This window comes from Aspergillus aculeatinus (assembly GCF_003184765.1).
Source record: "Aspergillus aculeatinus CBS 121060 unplaced genomic scaffold BO66scaffold_16, whole genome shotgun sequence".
In the NCBI taxonomy this organism is placed as follows: Eukaryota; Fungi; Ascomycota; class Eurotiomycetes; order Eurotiales; family Aspergillaceae; genus Aspergillus; species Aspergillus aculeatinus.
In genome coordinates, this window is record NW_020291485.1 from 473242 (window position 1) to 490332 (window position 17091).

At 51.6% G+C, this 17091-nt stretch overlaps 5 protein-coding genes across 5 annotated transcripts; 3 read left to right on the plus strand and 2 right to left on the minus strand.

Moving 5' to 3' along the window:
• Positions 1-1370, plus strand: BO66DRAFT_448326 (3-demethylubiquinone-9 3-methyltransferase). The gene has a single exon (XM_025651738.1). The coding sequence runs from the start codon at positions 208-210 to the stop codon at positions 1204-1206; it is 999 nt and encodes a 332-aa protein (XP_025505436.1). The 5' UTR covers positions 1-207; the 3' UTR covers positions 1207-1370.
• Positions 1371-1502: 132 nt separating this feature from the next.
• Positions 1503-3965, minus strand: BO66DRAFT_427880 (putative RING and UBP finger domain protein). Its single transcript, XM_025650374.1, has 2 exons — positions 2847-3965; positions 1503-2764 (listed from the first exon to the last, which is right to left on the minus strand). Exons 1-2 carry the CDS (start codon positions 3744-3746, stop codon positions 1538-1540), a joined length of 2127 nt encoding a protein of 708 aa, XP_025505437.1. The 5' UTR covers positions 3747-3965; the 3' UTR covers positions 1503-1537.
• A 48-nt stretch (positions 3966-4013) lies between these two features.
• BO66DRAFT_347088 (ubiquitin family protein) lies at positions 4014-5248 on the minus strand (the record flags this gene model as incomplete). Its single annotated transcript, XM_025644607.1, has 3 exons — positions 4014-4867; positions 4946-5161; positions 5227-5248. 3 exons carry the CDS (start codon positions 5246-5248, stop codon positions 4188-4190), a joined length of 918 nt encoding a protein of 305 aa, XP_025505438.1. The 3' UTR covers positions 4014-4187.
• A 3534-nt stretch (positions 5249-8782) lies between these two features.
• On the plus strand, positions 8783-9744 carry BO66DRAFT_390846 (putative zinc finger protein). Its single transcript, XM_025647109.1, has 2 exons — positions 8783-9007; positions 9073-9744. Exons 1-2 carry the CDS (start codon positions 8843-8845, stop codon positions 9574-9576), a joined length of 669 nt encoding a protein of 222 aa, XP_025505439.1. The 5' UTR covers positions 8783-8842; the 3' UTR covers positions 9577-9744.
• Positions 9745-15856: 6112 nt separating this feature from the next.
• On the plus strand, positions 15857-16668 carry BO66DRAFT_53878 (uncharacterized protein). Its single transcript, XM_025653382.1, has 2 exons — positions 15857-16381; positions 16605-16668. The coding sequence occupies exon 1, from the start codon at positions 15948-15950 to the stop codon at positions 16245-16247; it is 300 nt and encodes a 99-aa protein (XP_025505440.1). The 5' UTR covers positions 15857-15947; the 3' UTR covers positions 16248-16381; positions 16605-16668.
• The last annotated feature ends 423 nt before the right edge of the window (positions 16669-17091 follow it).

The window sequence follows — 17091 nt, forward strand, 5'->3', positions numbered from 1 at the left end:
CACCTCTAGAAATCCAATACCTTCAAGTCATTGACCATGAACACAGCCTTGACCCAACCATTATAGGCCCGTACGAGTATCACATAAGCGACGTACATATTTCCCCGGGAAGCTAACAGACACCAACCAGGCAATCAACACTCTTCCAAATCTACACAGCTCCTCCGAAGAACACAATCTCTCTCCTTCGGACATCACCAAGAAGCCATGGCATCCCGCCGCGCTCTGCGCACCCTCAAGCACCTTGCGACCCGTCGCGCCCACTCCACCAGCTCCGTCTCCGCAAATGAGCTTTCGCATTTCTCCGCCCTGGCCAGCAGCTGGTGGGATCCCCAAGGTCCATCGCGCGTGCTTCACCTCATGAACCCGCTGCGCCACGACTTCATTGCCTCCTGTCTCTCCGACGCCGCCCCCCCTCCTCCTCCCCCCTCCGCCTCTTCCCCCGCCCCCTCCCCCGCAACCAACCCCAACACCCTCCGCTACCTCGACATCGGCTGCGGCGGCGGCATCTTCGCCGAGTCCCTCGCGCGCAGCATCAGCACCTCGCCCGCCAGTCAGACGGCGACCCCGACGCGCGCCGCCTCCATCACAGCCATCGACCCCTCGACGACCCTGATCCAGATCGCGCGCGACCACGCCCGGCTCGACCCCACGGTCGACGCGCACCTCCGCAGCGGCCGCTTCGAGTACAAGAACTGCACGTTGGAAGACCTCATCGCCTCGCAACAAACACCCCCCTCCACCTCCACCCCTACCCCCGAAAAATACGACATCGTCACCCTCTTCGAAGTCATCGAACACATCGAATCCACCCCGTCGGCGGGGATCTCCCCGCAATCGTTCCTGACGGACTGCCTGCGGCTCGTGCGGCCCGGCGGCTGGCTCATCGGCTCGACCATCGCGCGCACCTTCCCCTCGTGGCTGGTCAACCAGGTCATCGCGGAGGCGCCGTGGCCCATCGGCGTCGTGCCGCGCGGCACGCACGAGTGGCAGAAGTTCGTGAACCCGGGCGAGTTGGAAGGGTGGGTGCAGGAGGGGTTGATGCGCGCTGCGGATGGCCGGGCGGTGCGGGCGGGCGCCGCGGCGCTGGAGGGCATGCGGTGGAAGTGTGTCGGCGTGGTGTATTTCCCTGGGTTCGGGTGGAAGCTGGTGCCTGGGTCGGAGAGCTGGGGGAATTACTTCTGGGCAGTTCGGAAGGGGGTTTGAAGTTTAACGCCGAGGCGAAAAGAGAGAGAGAGAGGGGGAGAGAGAGAAATGGCTACGCATAAATGGCTTACTGAATCCACCACGGTGGAAGTGAGATGGATTGTATGATAGATAAGTTTATGTATTTATTGAATGTACTATACCTGTGTAAGGATAGACTACTGGGGTTTTCTGTGATGTTGCAGAATTGAAGCGAATATTTACGGACTCTTGCCTCAATGCAATTATTGTAAGAATAGCATTTGGATTCTTGCGGTTCCAAAGTGTGGGACTGTAGAAGGATGGCATCATCGTACACCATATACAGCCAGCTCCCCTCCCACCACTACTTCTACTTCCTCCTCCCCTTCCCTTTCTTCTTCCCACCACCACTAGGCGGATCAGGTACACTGACCGTCCCCTCTTGCACATCCTCGCCCTGGTCCTTCAACCGTTCGGAGCCACTAATGAAAAACGTGAGGTCGCGATTCTGCTCAGTCAGGTCTGCATTGGCAACCTTGAGGCCTGCCACCTCGGCGCTCAGATGCTGGATGCGCTCCATCAGGCTCTCATTCATCGTCTTCTCCTCCCGCCATTCCTTCTCCAACCTGCGCGCCATGGCCTCGAACCGCTCCGCGCGCTTCTCCGCGCGGGACTTATCCCGCTCCAGGCCCGGGATCGTCTCCGCCGTGAGCTTCTCGTACTGAGTCTGCAACTTGTGCAGACTCGTGACCGCCTGCGATGCGGCCTCCTGCGCGGTGCACGCCGCGGTGCTAGCCTGCGAGGCCTTGTCTACGGCGCGCTCGACCACTTCTTCGAAGTAGGCGCGCTGGCTCTCCAGTTGGCTGGTGAGGAGATGCGTGTACTCCACGCTCATGTTCTCCAGTTTCTCGCGCGGCACGGCGTCCGTCCAGTCCGGCGGGTCGAGGGCGCTGTTGTCTGCGGCAGGGAGCTCCACGAGCTTGCCGTCCGTCTTGCTCTGAATGATGCGATGCACGTAGGCGTCGCCGACGTAGTCCCAGACGCGCTGCGTGGCGAGGTCCATCGCGAAGGCGTGCGACGTCTCCTTGTAGTGCGCGAAGGCGTGGGCGCCATCGTACCGCCCGCAGCCGACGCTACCGCAGATGAGACAGACCCAGAGGTTCATGTCGGAATGACAAACGCTACACTCGGCTGATTCGTCCTCGGCAGCCATCGCCCCCTGGCTGCTTCGACGAAGGTCATGTTGGGTGTAGCGGCACACAGGGCAGCCGCTGCCTTTCCATTTCTGTAGGCAGGTGCAGTGGAAGACGTGTTGACAGATGATCGTGAGTAGACCGGTTGTCTCATCCATCCGTTCCAGGCAGACGGGACATGTTGGTAGCTCGATGAGTGCGGGAGTGGGAGGGGCGAGAGGTCGGGACGAGAGCGTGGCCGAAGGAGCGGCGGAGGTGGAAGCGGACGCCGTGCGAACCGGAGTGGCCGTGGTATTGTGAGGGGATCCGAGCGCACTCTGCTGACTGCTGCCTTCAGAGAGTGTCGCCGGCCCGACAGCTTGGATCTCGACCGTCTTCACGAAAACGACATGGCATGTTTCGGGCTGTCGGAAGCAAGGGCGGTTATCATCATGTTCCTCGCATGTGCGTGCGTGCCATGCGGCTGCACCGCAAGACTTAGCTTACCTCCATGCTATTGAACACCTTCCCATTCCAATCCTTCTGCCATTCTTTAGCCTTCTTCCCACTGCGGAACTTCATCAGAACCATGTACCGGTTTGCTCGAGCTGTCCTGATCATCCGGAAATGACTGACGTCGTTCATCGTTGTCTCGCCCACGAATCCCAGGAGGTCTGACGGGGACATGTACGACGGAACGGCAAGGATGCATAGTGTGGTGCAGTCCTCGTCCGGCATGGTCTCCTGACGCGAGGTTCGACTACTGCTCCCCTCATCGAAAGGCTGTCTCGCCGCGGCAGCGGACCCTTTCAATTCGGCAGGATAGTCATCCTCGATCAAGTATGGTGTCTCATGCACATCACGGTACAGATGTACTATCCCCCAGACGCTCTCCGATGCGCTTTGGTCCAGCGGTATGTATTTCCCTTTCGTGCGAAGTCCACCCAAGATATCCGTTCCGATGCCGGTCGCGATGGGATTGTCGCGGGACGGCCGCCAGGTTGTCCGGTTCGAGACAGCCGTCTCCTGTTCCGACGGGATCATGTCAATGCACTCGATCGAGACTTTGTCTAATCGAAGGTCCTGCTTGAGTTCCGATGCGCGTGTTGAGGATATGGTGAAGAGGTGAGGGGTAGATGTGTTGGTGGCGGCGGCGTGAGTGGAATCAGCGGAATTATCTAGCGATGATGAGCTCTGATGTCTGTTCCCATTCAAATGTTGGCGAGCGTATCGATTGGCTCCGTTCTGTGAAGGGCGTGGGCGTTTCTGAAATGGGAGCAGAGCTTCACATGCGGAGTCGAATGACAAGGAAGTAGAGTGTCGGTCTACGCCTGCACTGGCGCCTCTGAGATCGGAATGAGGGCGAGCAAATACTTCAACCGCGAGGTGATAGAAATATGAGGGCATACCGACCGCTGCTCATATCTCTACTCCTTACTGGTCTGCGAATTTTCGAACTCGTCGTGTGTGGATTATAGCAACTAACAAGTGGGCTGGCTGTCTCTCGCCGCCGGCGGGATAGCCTAGCCCAGGGATCACGTGTGGGTCATCCGGGGTGGCAAGTGGGACCCAAAGGACCCAACAAGAGCTTCTGCGGGCATGTTTATTTACAACCCGGTGTTCATATACTACTGCATACTAAAAAGTCCTTACGAGGTGGAAGAGAAGCCAGATCCGTTATAATCCGAAGATTGTAATATTCTGAGAAGCAAAGAGAGAACACCAATTAAATGGTGATACAAAGAGGTATGTTCGAATTAACCATGTCATAAAAAGCCATCAAAAACCTTCCGAACGCCATGCAGTCCAGTCAACCTGTGAATCTGAAACTGTGCAAGAACCAAGGAATCAGTTCCCACCACGAAGGCGGAGAACCAAGTGCAGTGTGCTCTCTTTCTGGATGTTGTAGTCCGAGAGTGTACGACCATCCTCCAGCTGCTTACCAGCAAAGATGAGACGCTGCTGGTCAGGGGGGATTCCCTCCTTGTCCTGAATCTTGCTCTTGACGTTGTCAATCGTGTCTGAAGACTCAACTTCCAAAGTGATCGTCTTTCCCGTGAGCGTCTTGACGAAGATTTGCATACCACCACGGAGACGCAACACCAAGTGCAAAGTAGATTCCTTTTGAATGTTGTAATCAGAGAGGGTCCGGCCATCTTCCAACTGCTTTCCAGCGAAGATCAGGCGCTGTTGGTCCGGGGGGATGCCCTCCTTATCCTGAATCTTGCTCTTCACATTGTCGATCGTGTCGGATGACTCAACCTCCAAGGTAATAGTCTTTCCAGTGAGTGTCTTGACGAAAATCTGCATACCACCACGCAGACGTAGGACCAAGTGAAGGGTAGACTCCTTCTGAATGTTGTAGTCGGAAAGGGTACGACCATCCTCAAGCTGCTTGCCGGCGAAGATCAAGCGCTGCTGATCGGGAGGAATACCTTCCTTGTCCTGGATCTTGGACTTAACATTGTCGATAGTATCGCTCGACTCAACCTCAAGAGTGATGGTTTTGCCAGTGAGGGTCTTGACAACTGCGATGAAGTCAGTAAACGTTCCTAGTATCCACGGCCACCTGGGTGGCAAATCCACGTTGCAGCAAGGGAACCTACAAATCTGCATACCACCACGAAGGCGGAGCACAAGGTGAAGGGTAGACTCCTTCTGGATGTTGTAGTCGGATAGAGTGCGGCCGTCCTCAAGCTGCTTGCCAGCGAAGATCAAGCGCTGCTGGTCAGGCGGAATACCCTCCTTGTCCTGGATCTTAGACTTGACGTTGTCGATGGTATCGCTCGATTCAACCTCAAGGGTGATGGTCTTGCCGGTCACTAAGTAGGAAAAGGTGGCGTCAGAATTGACCTCAGATCCATTTGGACGATGATGAGGTACTTACACGTCTTGACGAAGATCTGCATGATGGAAGACGTTTAGAAGACTGCAGTAAACGGTGTGAAAGGATAATGAGGCTGTGTGAGAGGAAAGGGTGGGTGGTAGAGCACAGATGAATCTGTGTAATGACAGAGAGGTATGGATGATGGAAGGAGGAAGGAAGAGGTGGATGAAAGCAGGAGAAGAAGGCTTAAGTAGTCGGGTGAAGAGGGAGAGATGAGGGGAGGCGGCGGCGGAGGCGAAGCGCCTTAGTCAGAGTCGAACAGGTCAGTGATAGGCAACCAGGCCCGATAACGTGATGCAAGGGAAGGCAGGAATACTTAATTAGGCACTGGGCAGTGAATGGAGAGGCAGTTCAGGCCGGGTTAGTCGGCTTAGTGAGTTACTATGTATGTAGTTAGTTAGTTAACTTAGAGGACCGTGTTAGTCAGTGTCAGCGCCCCTGTTGATTCTAGCATCTCCTGGCCCATTCTCGCACTACTAATCATGGATATGGAAAGTGAGTGGCTGCCATCTTCCTGCGTCATTTGGCTCCTCCAATCTACTTTCACTTCCTGCGCGCTTAGGAGGAATCTACTAGAAACTTACGCCGTATCCGTTGGGTGACTCAAAACTCACCCAGCGCTTCCCGGGCAGTTGCTTATCTTTCACCTGGACGCAACCAAAAGAGCCTATTTGGTACAAGAAAAATCTCTAACTGGGTTCAGGCAAAGAATCGCCATGCTCAGCCGTGTCTGCCACATGAAAGGATAGAGTCGCTAGAGACCGAGGGGGATGGAAGAATGCCTGGTATCAGTTCCGGCCGCAGTGAAACGGTCTAGGCAACGCCCGTCCGCATCCGCCACTGACGCCACCAGTCGGCATCTCACCCCGGATACAAGACTGAGCCTGAGTCCTCGCTCGTGTTCCTATTTCGAACGGCTCCGGCTGTAAACTCCAAAAAACGGCGAGTGTCTTCTATGCAGACTTTGATAGAGATGGCTCGCATCCGTGCTTGATGCTGAACAGGACGTTCTGGCGACTGAGTACGTACTTGTTACTTAGCTGGCATCACAGCGATGACGTGTAGGGAACTCCTTATCGGGGGGGCTCAGCTTCACTATCGGGGCTGGAAGCGGGATAGCGGAGAGACACTAGCGCTTAGAGAGGGTCAGGTGATCGGCGCATCCGGAACGCCCCCGCTTCCTGTCGGGTAGTAGACCACGGAGTATCTTACACTGACCGGACCTTGGGGTAATTTGTACAAGCGTCATGACTGCGACTACTAATAAGGTACTCATGGAGATGCAGAGCAAGACTCCATCCTTTCTGTCTACATCACCAATAGCATCATCTCACCCCTTGATTACCTCAGTCGAGTTCCCTCGATCTCTAGGATATCATTTCCGTGCCGATAGCTCATAATGTTTTCCGGTACCGAGGGCCCCGTGGTCACAACTACCCATACGTTACCGACTCAAGAAGGTTTCCATAGTCGCTTTAGCGCTACGTGCTCGTTTTCGGGGCACTGATTGACTCATCCTGAATCCCGTCGAACCACCCGAATCTGGCATCAACCCATCAATGCATATATATCAAACGACGGGAAATCAAGCATGCTTCGCAGAGAAAGCGAGTCCGCTTGAGCCTCGGAAGATGCAGTCACGAACTTCCCGTCCACTGGACGCAAAGCTACAAAAGGTGTGAATGGAACAGAATAGAGCGACTGAGTGGTCATATATGTAGTGCCGTGCGTAGTTGGACAAATTGCCGTCTTCCGATATTTTATCTACATGGCTTTCTTACACTGCAATCAGGGTCCCGTGATATGCAGCCCTGCGTCAGGTTTCCCTCCTACAGTATCTCATCCTTACCACTTCGAATCAATTTGAGATATCTACGTGATCAACCCTACATTCCACATCAAAATGCACCACAGATAATGAAGACGGCTTGTTGATAAGATTGCATCAGAGACTCCTCCACATAGCATGCCGACATCCCCTCGCTCGAACCAAAAAAAAATCCAAGCCCATATCTACCGTTGTGTCGACTAGACAGGAACAAGCATGGTTTGCAGGACAGCCAGTTATGTTGCAGTCAGAGGTAGTGAGAGAGGTCATATAGATCTTGGTCCAGCCTGGACAACGGTACAGTAGGCCAGGGGAACAAGTGCAGGGGGCAGAATAGTTGCATAGAAAAATGATTACAAGTTGTCAGCATGCTGATTGTGTTTACATACATTTGACCTTCTCTTTTGGTGAGAATCTTTTTACCAATCGCATATTCTGCTACTACGGCGTCCAGAATAGAGATGTGAACTAGTTTATCAATCTGTTGACTGGCACAGCAAGTTGGCCTTGACCTTATAGCTTCGCAACTAGATGTCTGTGTCAATAATTCCTTATGATGTTCGATTACTGATTTGCCTTCTCATGTAATCCTTACAAGAAGATGAGTTAGCCCTTTTCTTAGTTCGATGTATAGTCTATGCAGCATGAATTATAAGTTAAAAGCCTTACTATTTCACGCATTCCTGATCAGAAGAAGAATATAGGCGTTGTGCGTGTAACGCCTCGGTTCAGCGAGGGCACATGATTTTAAACAGAACTACGAGTATGTAAACACCACGAATTCGTGTAGATTTCTTCCTTCCTTACCAACTCCATGAATCTTCAAGGCATCAAGTTTTCCTCTTTGGGCCAGTAATTCTATCGGTATTACGTCTATAATCGACAAAGAACCATTTCTTAATATAAACGCTTTCATACCTCAAGAGGTGCTCAGGGCCTCTCCACAATGCGCATTGATTATAGGTGTGGTTGCCTATGACTTCATTGATCCAAGCTGCAGGCTTCGAAGGTACTAGGTAGACTTCTGGCTTTCGAAGTGAGCCTGTTAAGCATCGCTTGGGAAGTCAGACAACTTTTCACTTGGAGTGTTATTGGACTTTTGGTAGATCTGAATATCCTGACAACCTAGACTGCCAGTGATGGCTAACCCAGTCATCAAAGCTCAGCCCAGTGACATCTCAAGCATAGATGGTGAATGTATCCTTCCATATGATCCTCCCGCCATTGCAACCTCCCTGCCAAACCAAACATTACTTCGAACTTTTCCCCATACAGGCATTAGACGCGATCTCTGCTTTCAAGTGACCAATTCAGAGACTTTCTTCTGGATTCCAAGTTGTGCTCACTAATCCTTGATCCTTGTTTCCGATCCCAGCAACTACTCTCAACGCTTCTTCCAGACGATCAAGCTCTTTTCCCACCATTGTATAACAAGCCCATCAGGCTCTTCACAGACAACAACCACGCACCATGTACGAATGTGAGACATGTTCTCGCCAATTCCATTCATGGTCTGCCTGTAAGCAGCACATGACCGCTAAGGGGCACTGGGAGACATTTCGATGTGAGACCTGCGATGAGGAGTTTAACACAGAAGAGGAAGCAGAGGACCATATGCAAGAATGCAATCACTACGCGTATGACTACTCCTGCGAAACCTGCGATGAAATGTTCCGCACAGAGGAAGATGCAGATGATCACATGGCATACTACGGCCACTATGGTCCCCGGTTCCCTTGCGAAATATGCGACAAGCTGTTCTACAATTCTCTGACGGCCAGTCACCACATGGACGCTCTGCAGCACTGGGCTCCCAAGGTAGAATGCGAGACGTGCAACGCGGTTTTCTATACACAGGATGCTGCAAATCGGCATAAGACCGCAAAGGCACACTTCAAAAATTACTGCCCCAGTTGTGACAGATGGTTCCAGAACGAAAACAACCTACAGCAGGTAAGCCAAGATAGCCAAGATATACAATTCCGGTATGATGACTGACAAGGCCTCTTTACCTTCAGCATCTGAGATCGAAGATTCACCTCGGCCAGAACTTGCTCTGCCCCTTCTGCAAGAACATGTACACCACAGCTAGTGGACTGGCTCACCACCTCGAAACCGGCTCCTGCACCTGTGCTCCCAATCTCAACCGCGAATCCATCCATGACCTGGTGCGTCGTCTCGATAAACAAGGCAAGATTACAAAGAAGCTGCTCGAGTGGCATGCTAGCGACTCCGGTCAATATTCGGTTTCCCCAAATGCCTATAACGGGAGTGCCTGGGAGTGCTACATATGCCATAGAACGTTCGAGACTTCATCCGCGCTCAGTCAGCACCTGAACTCACCTACGCATAAGCAGCAAATCTATCATTGTCCCAATGTCAGCAAGTGTAGGAAGCAGTTCACCACTTTGGCAGCTTTGTTCAACCACCTAGAGAGCGAATCTTGTTCCTATATGAGATTCGAGAATGTCCAGAGGAATGCGCAAGGTATTCTTACAGGAAGGAAGCTCATAGGATTTTGATTGCATCCGCGATTACGGAGACCACATCTGAGCAAACCCATTGGGGAACACGTCTGAGAATCCATGACAGACTCATCGCCTATGTTGCGTTGCTCTTGGATGAGTATCTATCGGCCTCTTATGGCATTTCTCAACATTGTCTAGGCATCTTATTCCTTTTTCTCGCACGCTCCCCTGATTCCGGCACCAGTGTATCTTATTATGATTGTTTAGATATCATCTCATATCTATGTAAGTACTCGGACTACAAGCTCAAGCACAAGCTCAATCTGGAATAATCGTACCAACATTGGACTCGCTACGTAGGACTCAAGGAACCTCAGGGACAAAATGTCACTGTGTAATCCCACCCTGCCCAGCCATGACTCCGTGACCGGGATGAAAAACAATCGCGCTATCAAGTTAAATCCATAGAACTTAAAAGAGACATTTCCCCCCGCAGAGCCGGAACTGCAATCTGCGATTGACCCAAGATCTCAGACAGCCTCGCATCTGCTCTCCTGACAGTCCCTCTCTTCAATGACCCTGTCTCTTCGTGACCCGTCTTCAATGTCTAGCATCATGCAGCTTTTATGGTATCGAACCCACCCAGCAACCCTTCATACCTCCCTCTTTCCGAATTGAGCATCTCACACTGAAGACTAGAATGCCTTGGACTGATTCCACCCCTCTCAGCTCATCGAAAAGTACGCACAAACCCATCCTGAGGACCTCCTCTGGCGACTGCTTCCGTGCCATGGCCCATCCTCCTGTCTCGCAGACCTCGGCTCGGACACACAAGAACCCCACGCATACCCTTCCAAAACCGATGTAGAATGGGGAGGGTGGACACCGCAACGGTCCCCGCATCAGCCAGGGACAGATAAACAATTGATCTGGTTCTGAACTCCGGCGATGACAATATTCCACTCGGGGGGGGGGAGGACGTCAGTATACCTAGCTCCTCCAGGATCCCTGTGGAAGGAGAATGGTAACAGCTATGAAGTTTAGACATGCGCCAGCCCTTCGAACCTACGACAGCATTGAATGCCGAATTGAAAAGACCACGACTGCCTGTTGGTCGTCTGTGTATCGGTGGATCAGATACCATCGCTCTTCACTTTGTATTCGTCGCGGGACCCAGGATTCCTTGTACAGAAGCAAACTTGACAACACAACGGTAACATTCTACCGCTGGGACTATACCTCCAGTGCGTGATGTAGCTTGAATGTGATCATTGCGAGTGAAAGCTTAGGGACGGGCATCCAGGCTTGAGATGTCTCCCCTACAGAGCGACAGTAACCCTTCCGCAAGACATCCGCATTTGACCAGTGTCTATCGCCCAATGTCGCAGAAGTATGAGCATGATCGGCCAAGCGGAGCTCTGTACCTTCACAAGACAAACGACAACTTTCTCTCATGCGAGCCCTCCTCGACACGCCCATCAGGGGTATGATACCCTTTGCACAAGTGAATCAATATACTCCTAAGGATGGCGGACGCGAGTTCCTAGACATATCACGCCTAGAAGAATGATAGGACCCTCACTATGGGAGTAAGCATTGATTCAGGATTGCCTGTCGCAAGCCTAAAGGGGATGTCGTCGGACCATGAGACGTGTTCTGCCAGTATGAGTTGCAATTGCTTTCGGTAAAATCATGGGTGGTTTGGGAGGCAAATGTACAACTTCGTGCTTGGAGAGCATTAGGACAATAATTCGCACATTACTCCATCAAGTTTTGATCGACTATCCTTGAATGTGCTTGCTGTGTTTGTATCTTTCGACAGACAAGTAACGCAAGGATCAAAGTCGCAGTCACTAATAAGTTGAAGCCATTCAATTCTTCAGATCCTACTTCCTTTATACCACCAGGAGTAACCCATACCATTTCCTGCTTCTGGACACGCCCACCGGATCTGCATTATATCACTTCGCTAGCCATGATGCTCAAACCCGATGACATCTGCTACCAGGAGCACGGTTTCATAGTCTCTGAGCTGGTCACTAGATCCATACTCTCAAGCACAGCAACAAGGGGGCTGCCTACACATGAGACTCCCATTCCAAAGAGTCTGTCATCAAGACAAGACTTGGCAGGATTCCCGTCAACGTCGGTAGTATGTGAGGCATGGCAATAACGAAAACATAAGTCATGAGCATGTCTTGGGAGGAAAAGAAAGGAAAGCCCTTGCAAGCGCTCCATGGTCTAATGCTCACGGTCGACGACACCACTGAATAGGTAGTGTGGCTAGGTAGCCAAAAGCACACTCAGGGGATCTCGTTACCGAGCCCCCCCAAGACATCATTGGCATGCAGCCTACTATCCCAGCGCCACAAACCCACAAACCAAAAAGAAAAGCCAGCCTTGTTTCATAACACCCCCTCGTCAGACCGTATCTCTGGTCGATCGGTAAACCGCCGCCTTAAAGTTCATCAGATCGATCGATATCAGATTCGGCCACCCCCCCGACTGCCCCGAAAGAAGAAAGCGCCTCAGAGGGCCGGCGAGGGCCCATCCCCAAATCCCGGATCCCCCCAGGCGACAGTGACCGAACCGAGATCTCGCTTGGGAGGGGAGTGTGGGAATTGCTGACCAGGGAAAAAAACATCCGATCCTCGGCAGTTGTAGCCGCAGATTCGCCTCTTTGCAAAAAGGGGGGTCTTAAGGAGGGGGGGGGTTAGACTCAATAGTCTAGTCCAGACTAGTAGACATGGACAATGGCGATGGGAAATGGAGAAAATGGAAGTTTCAGGACGAGTTCTAGATAACTCACTCCCGTAGTCGCAGCGGTTCGAAGCTGGCAGGTTCCACCGGGCCACGGAAACTCTAGCCAGCGAATTAGCATAAGTGGGAGACTGCGGCGGTAGACTAAGCCCAGCGCAGCACTTCCGTAGGTAAGAACTGAACCACATCCAACTGGAATTTCGCCTGTTTATCCCCCCCCCCCTCTTTCCCTCCTACTCCTCATAATCTCGCTTGATGTACTGTAGCTGTGAGCTTGAGAGTGACTTCGTTTTATTGCATTCTCTGGTCATGTTCTGGTTTGTCCAGTGGCTATAGTGGATCAATGGACTCATGCCTGGGTTGTGTACGGAGTACTACTCCGCATACGATGAGCACGGCACATATAGGCAGTACGGTGTACTCCGTAGAACCACATCTTACCTCCCCGATCCTGACCAGGAGACCCGCGTGTTGCGACGCAGTTGCGACGCAGCTGAGATGACAGCAAACAAAGATGAATGGACCACAAATGGGTGGAACCATATGCATTATTGTTCAATAGAAGAAAAGAAAAATGGACTTGAAGTGTCAGATCAGGTACTGACAGGGATTCGCCCCTGTCGTATCCATCTATAAGGCGCTGCATTATGGCTACCTCTCAACCCTCAATACTATCTAAGCCTATGACTTGTATAGTTGAGGGTCTGCACTAGCAAGTAGATATCTACCGAGTATCTATCTACGCACACAAACCTATAAGTTAAAACGGTCGTGAGGGGGGTATCGCATGGTCCCTCGCACCAATTGAGCATCCTATGAGTACTCCGTCGATTCACTAAAATATGTGTAGTGATAGAAGAAGCAGTACCCGCATACGGATCTTTGTAGTGGATGATGAATGGTGGTACAGGGACCGGAAACCACAACCAGAAAACCACAACCACATCCCCCTACTACATTAAGCAGGACTAGACTGACGGACGGCAGTCCTTCCGACGGTACGACGTCGGGTCAGACAAGGTTCCATCTCCTGCAGGCTGATGTCATGGCTCGTGGGGTTGAACGACGGGGGCTAGTGATACGGTACTGCGCTGCGATGATCACTTGATCAGACACTGGGTGGACGGGGGGGCGGCCATCAATCAAACATTTGACTCGCTATTGATCGGGGTTTCGGCAGATGAGATGTCAAAGCTCAGGTGAGATATGAGTTCGCGAGTAATCACTTAAGTTACTCCCTGCGGAATAGGTAGCGAGAGGGGCAGACTCGGGACTAACTATGTACTACTGGGTAGACTAGTACATAGCTGCGATGAGTTAGGGGAGATCATGCACCGCAAGGAGGTGGTTACCGTGATCAGCGCAGACTGGCGGTGCTTTGTTCCTTCCTCTATGAACATGAGGGTTCGTGACCCGAGGCAAATGACCCGTCCACCCGAAGCAAGGAAGGACATGTAGAGAGTAGAGAGTACAGTGTCCTCATGTAGGTGAAGATCTATGAATTGATGACGGGCCGCTGGCAGGTAAGCCTACGGAGTAAGAATTGCCTAATCGAGCTCAGCGATCAACCGCTGCCGGAGGAATAGACAGCGAGAATCGGCCGGAGCGAGAAAAGCCACCTCTGTACGGAGTACTGTACATGCTTGCATGGGAGTCATTATTGGTAGTTAAGTGGAGGGTCGGTCGCCAGTGAATTTAGGGCCCTACGGTGCTGTCGGTGGCGCTGACTCGAGCAACCACAAGATAACCTCGCCTGGAGCACATGATTCGAGTCAGGGTAGATCAGACTGAAATTCCTTCTCTCAGTCTTTATTTCTGTAAGCCTGCAACTCTAAAGGGCATAAATTGATCCCCTCGGCGCAATCGCCCTTCTCTCAGAGTCCAGACTAATAATCTAAATTCACAACCGAAGGAGCAAAAGTCACTTTGGCTCGGAGGCTGAGCCGGAGAAAGAAATGAGTGGGAGACGGCCCAAGCTTTGGCTGTCTTGGCAAAGCCCCGCCAACGTCAGCGGCGGTCATGATTGGCACCATTCTTTCCCCGCTATGATGTCACTCGGAAACAGCTGCTCTCCATCATTGGTCTCTTCTGCCCGCCAGGCCCCAGAGGGCTTTTCCATCGGCGTTCATGCGTCCTGGTCGTTTCTGGATCTCTTCATCTTTCCTGGCAAAAAAGAATAATAAAAAACGGGGGGGAAAAAACAAAAAAAAAAAAAAACAGCCAGGGCAACGGCATGTTCAATGACGACTTGCCCTCCACTGTTTCTCACAGCTGTAGATATATAGACAGACTCACTAAGATGAACCCCCATCAATTGATCTTGTCCTTCTCGAATTTCGCAGTGTGAAGGGCAACACCCTGTACGCCATGGAGCTCCATTTATGGCTGCCCTAATACCGAAATCTCTCATGTCCGATGGCCTTCAATCCGCCGGTGACTGTCCCTCTCCCCGCAGCCAACGGACGGACGGAATCATGGAATTTGAGTCAAGGGAAGGATTTCCTCGTTTCGTGTCCTCTGATGAGCATGAACTTCTCTGGTGTTTGCACCATTGGTACTAGCCCAACCAACACCAGCCAACCCCTGAAAGCCTGAAGGGCCCAGAACCCTCCCCCCTTCTTCGGGCAACGTCGTGGCGAGTTCAAACCTGAACAGGGTCCAGGATCGGTGGTAGTGGTGGTGGCTGGTAGTCGGACAATTTGTCGTCGACGCGGAACGTCGCAAGCATCATCGTCAACAGGATGGGGCCTAAAGATGCATGGACCGCTGCTATTCCCGAGCGTTTTCCACCCGGGATGTACCTATGTAGCTCTTTCCTTGATTTCAAGGCTGAGCTCTGATCCTATTACCTAGGGATACAGGTTTGTACCGGGGTTAATACTCCTGGTTCCACGTGCCCTCATGTCCCATTACCTTGCTGATGAAGTTGGTTGAGGGTGTCAGGCAGTGGTGGTGTACAGTACAGTGGTGGAGATTGACGCCAATACCCGAAGAAAAGGCATCTTGAAGACCGACACACCCCCTACGTCAGTTGTGGCCCTATGATTTCAGCCTGCATCATCTTCCGGGTGGAGAATGCGAATTGGCCGTTCCTTCGTTTGACTCTGTCGAGGAAGTCAGGGAACGAATGCATGAAGATAGGTCAGCAAGAGTGAGACAACGGAGGTTTGTCCCCAGGCTCTCAGACCTGCAAGACTTGCCAATACTGGTGAGGCAGCCTAGCCCCCCTTGATGCCTGTCATATCTGTCTTCTCTTCCTCTTCTCTTCAGTTAGGTTTTGGAAGAAAGGCATTTTGACTGGGTTGATGGGCGCAGACTGTGGAAGGTGACGATGATGGAGTTGTGCATTCTTGGTTGGGGTTAGTCCGTCCACCATGGATGAATAATGAATGGATTGGATGGTCCCGGCTGTTTGTCCAAGGTTCCCTTTTTTGACGCCCTTTCCTTTTGTTCAGTTCTTTTTCTCTCTCTTCTCCCCACATACCTCCCCACCAATCGCTGGCTTCATTATTTGTGGAATGTTTGACCTAAATATTTTTGAGGCTTTCCCCCCCCTCCTCCCTTCACTTTCTTGTGGATTGTTTCTTGCTTCAAGCTGACTCCCATATATCTGGGCATTGCTGTTACTCTGGCGAGGTAGGTGATCAAATCAGACTGTGCAGTTCATGGATAAGATGGTAAGAGTCGAAGGAAATAATATGAGTACAAAAAGCGACGCACGGTCAACATCAATGGAAGTAGACATTGACATTAATCTTGATTGGGATATCAGTCAGCAACCCTCCGCAATCAGGCGTGAGGAGTCTCGGGATGACGACAGAGGATCCCGTCATCGGCTGTTTTATATGCTTGAGTCCCGCTCTCTCTTCTTCCACCCAGCACTGATCGTCGTCGTCGTCGCTGCAATAACAATTGTTCTACGAATCCTTTCCCACCGTCTAGCCCACCTCCCCGACAGTCTGTAATCTTTCTCAGTCCCTTCGATAGCTCACTGAGTACTCAGTGCAATAATCATTCTCATCTCGTTCTTAACAAGTGCCACTGAACTGTCAGCGGGTACTCTCTGATTGGTGTGAATATCATCAAAATTCCATCTCCTGTATGATGCCTGCTGCAGCCCACCCTGCCGGTGTCCAATAAGTTGACCGCTTCACATCAACCTCCACCCTGTCACTTGTTCCATCTAGTTGTCTCCATCTTTTTCCTCTTCGGATATTCAGTTTTTTTTCCCTCTCGCTGACCCCCCCCCCCCCCCTTTCTTTTACCCCCTTCGGTTCGTCCCATGAGGGCAGATCCACTGTACCAACCACCATCTGATCCAGAATCCTTAAGCACCTCGATAATCCCAATCCCCAGTCGCTTCGACCCTAACGGTGACTAAAATAAGGAACTTACCGTAAGTAATTCATTCCACTTGGAACCAAAGGCACTCGCACCAGTTTCAATTCTGTTACTCCCTGGGAGTATTTTGCGGTTAAGATTTGACTGTTAACCGCAAATCGTGTTCACCATCGGGACTAATTCTGCACTTCTCGAATTCTTAGATCAAACCTGACCACCAATTAGTGAGTAAAAGAAACAGACCCAAAGAGACGAAAAAGAAAAGGAAAGGAAAGTGCCTTACTTCCTGTAGGTACCATACTGTATGATTCTTCATTATTTTTATTTGATCTGTTTTATCGGTTGTCCGCCAACCCAGCCCACTGGCTCCCCTCCTTTCTCTCTCTCTGCCCCTCCACTTTCTGGTTCCTCTTTCACGGCGCGCCTAACAAAACTGTGAAAGAAAAAAAAAGAGAAGAGAAAAAAAAA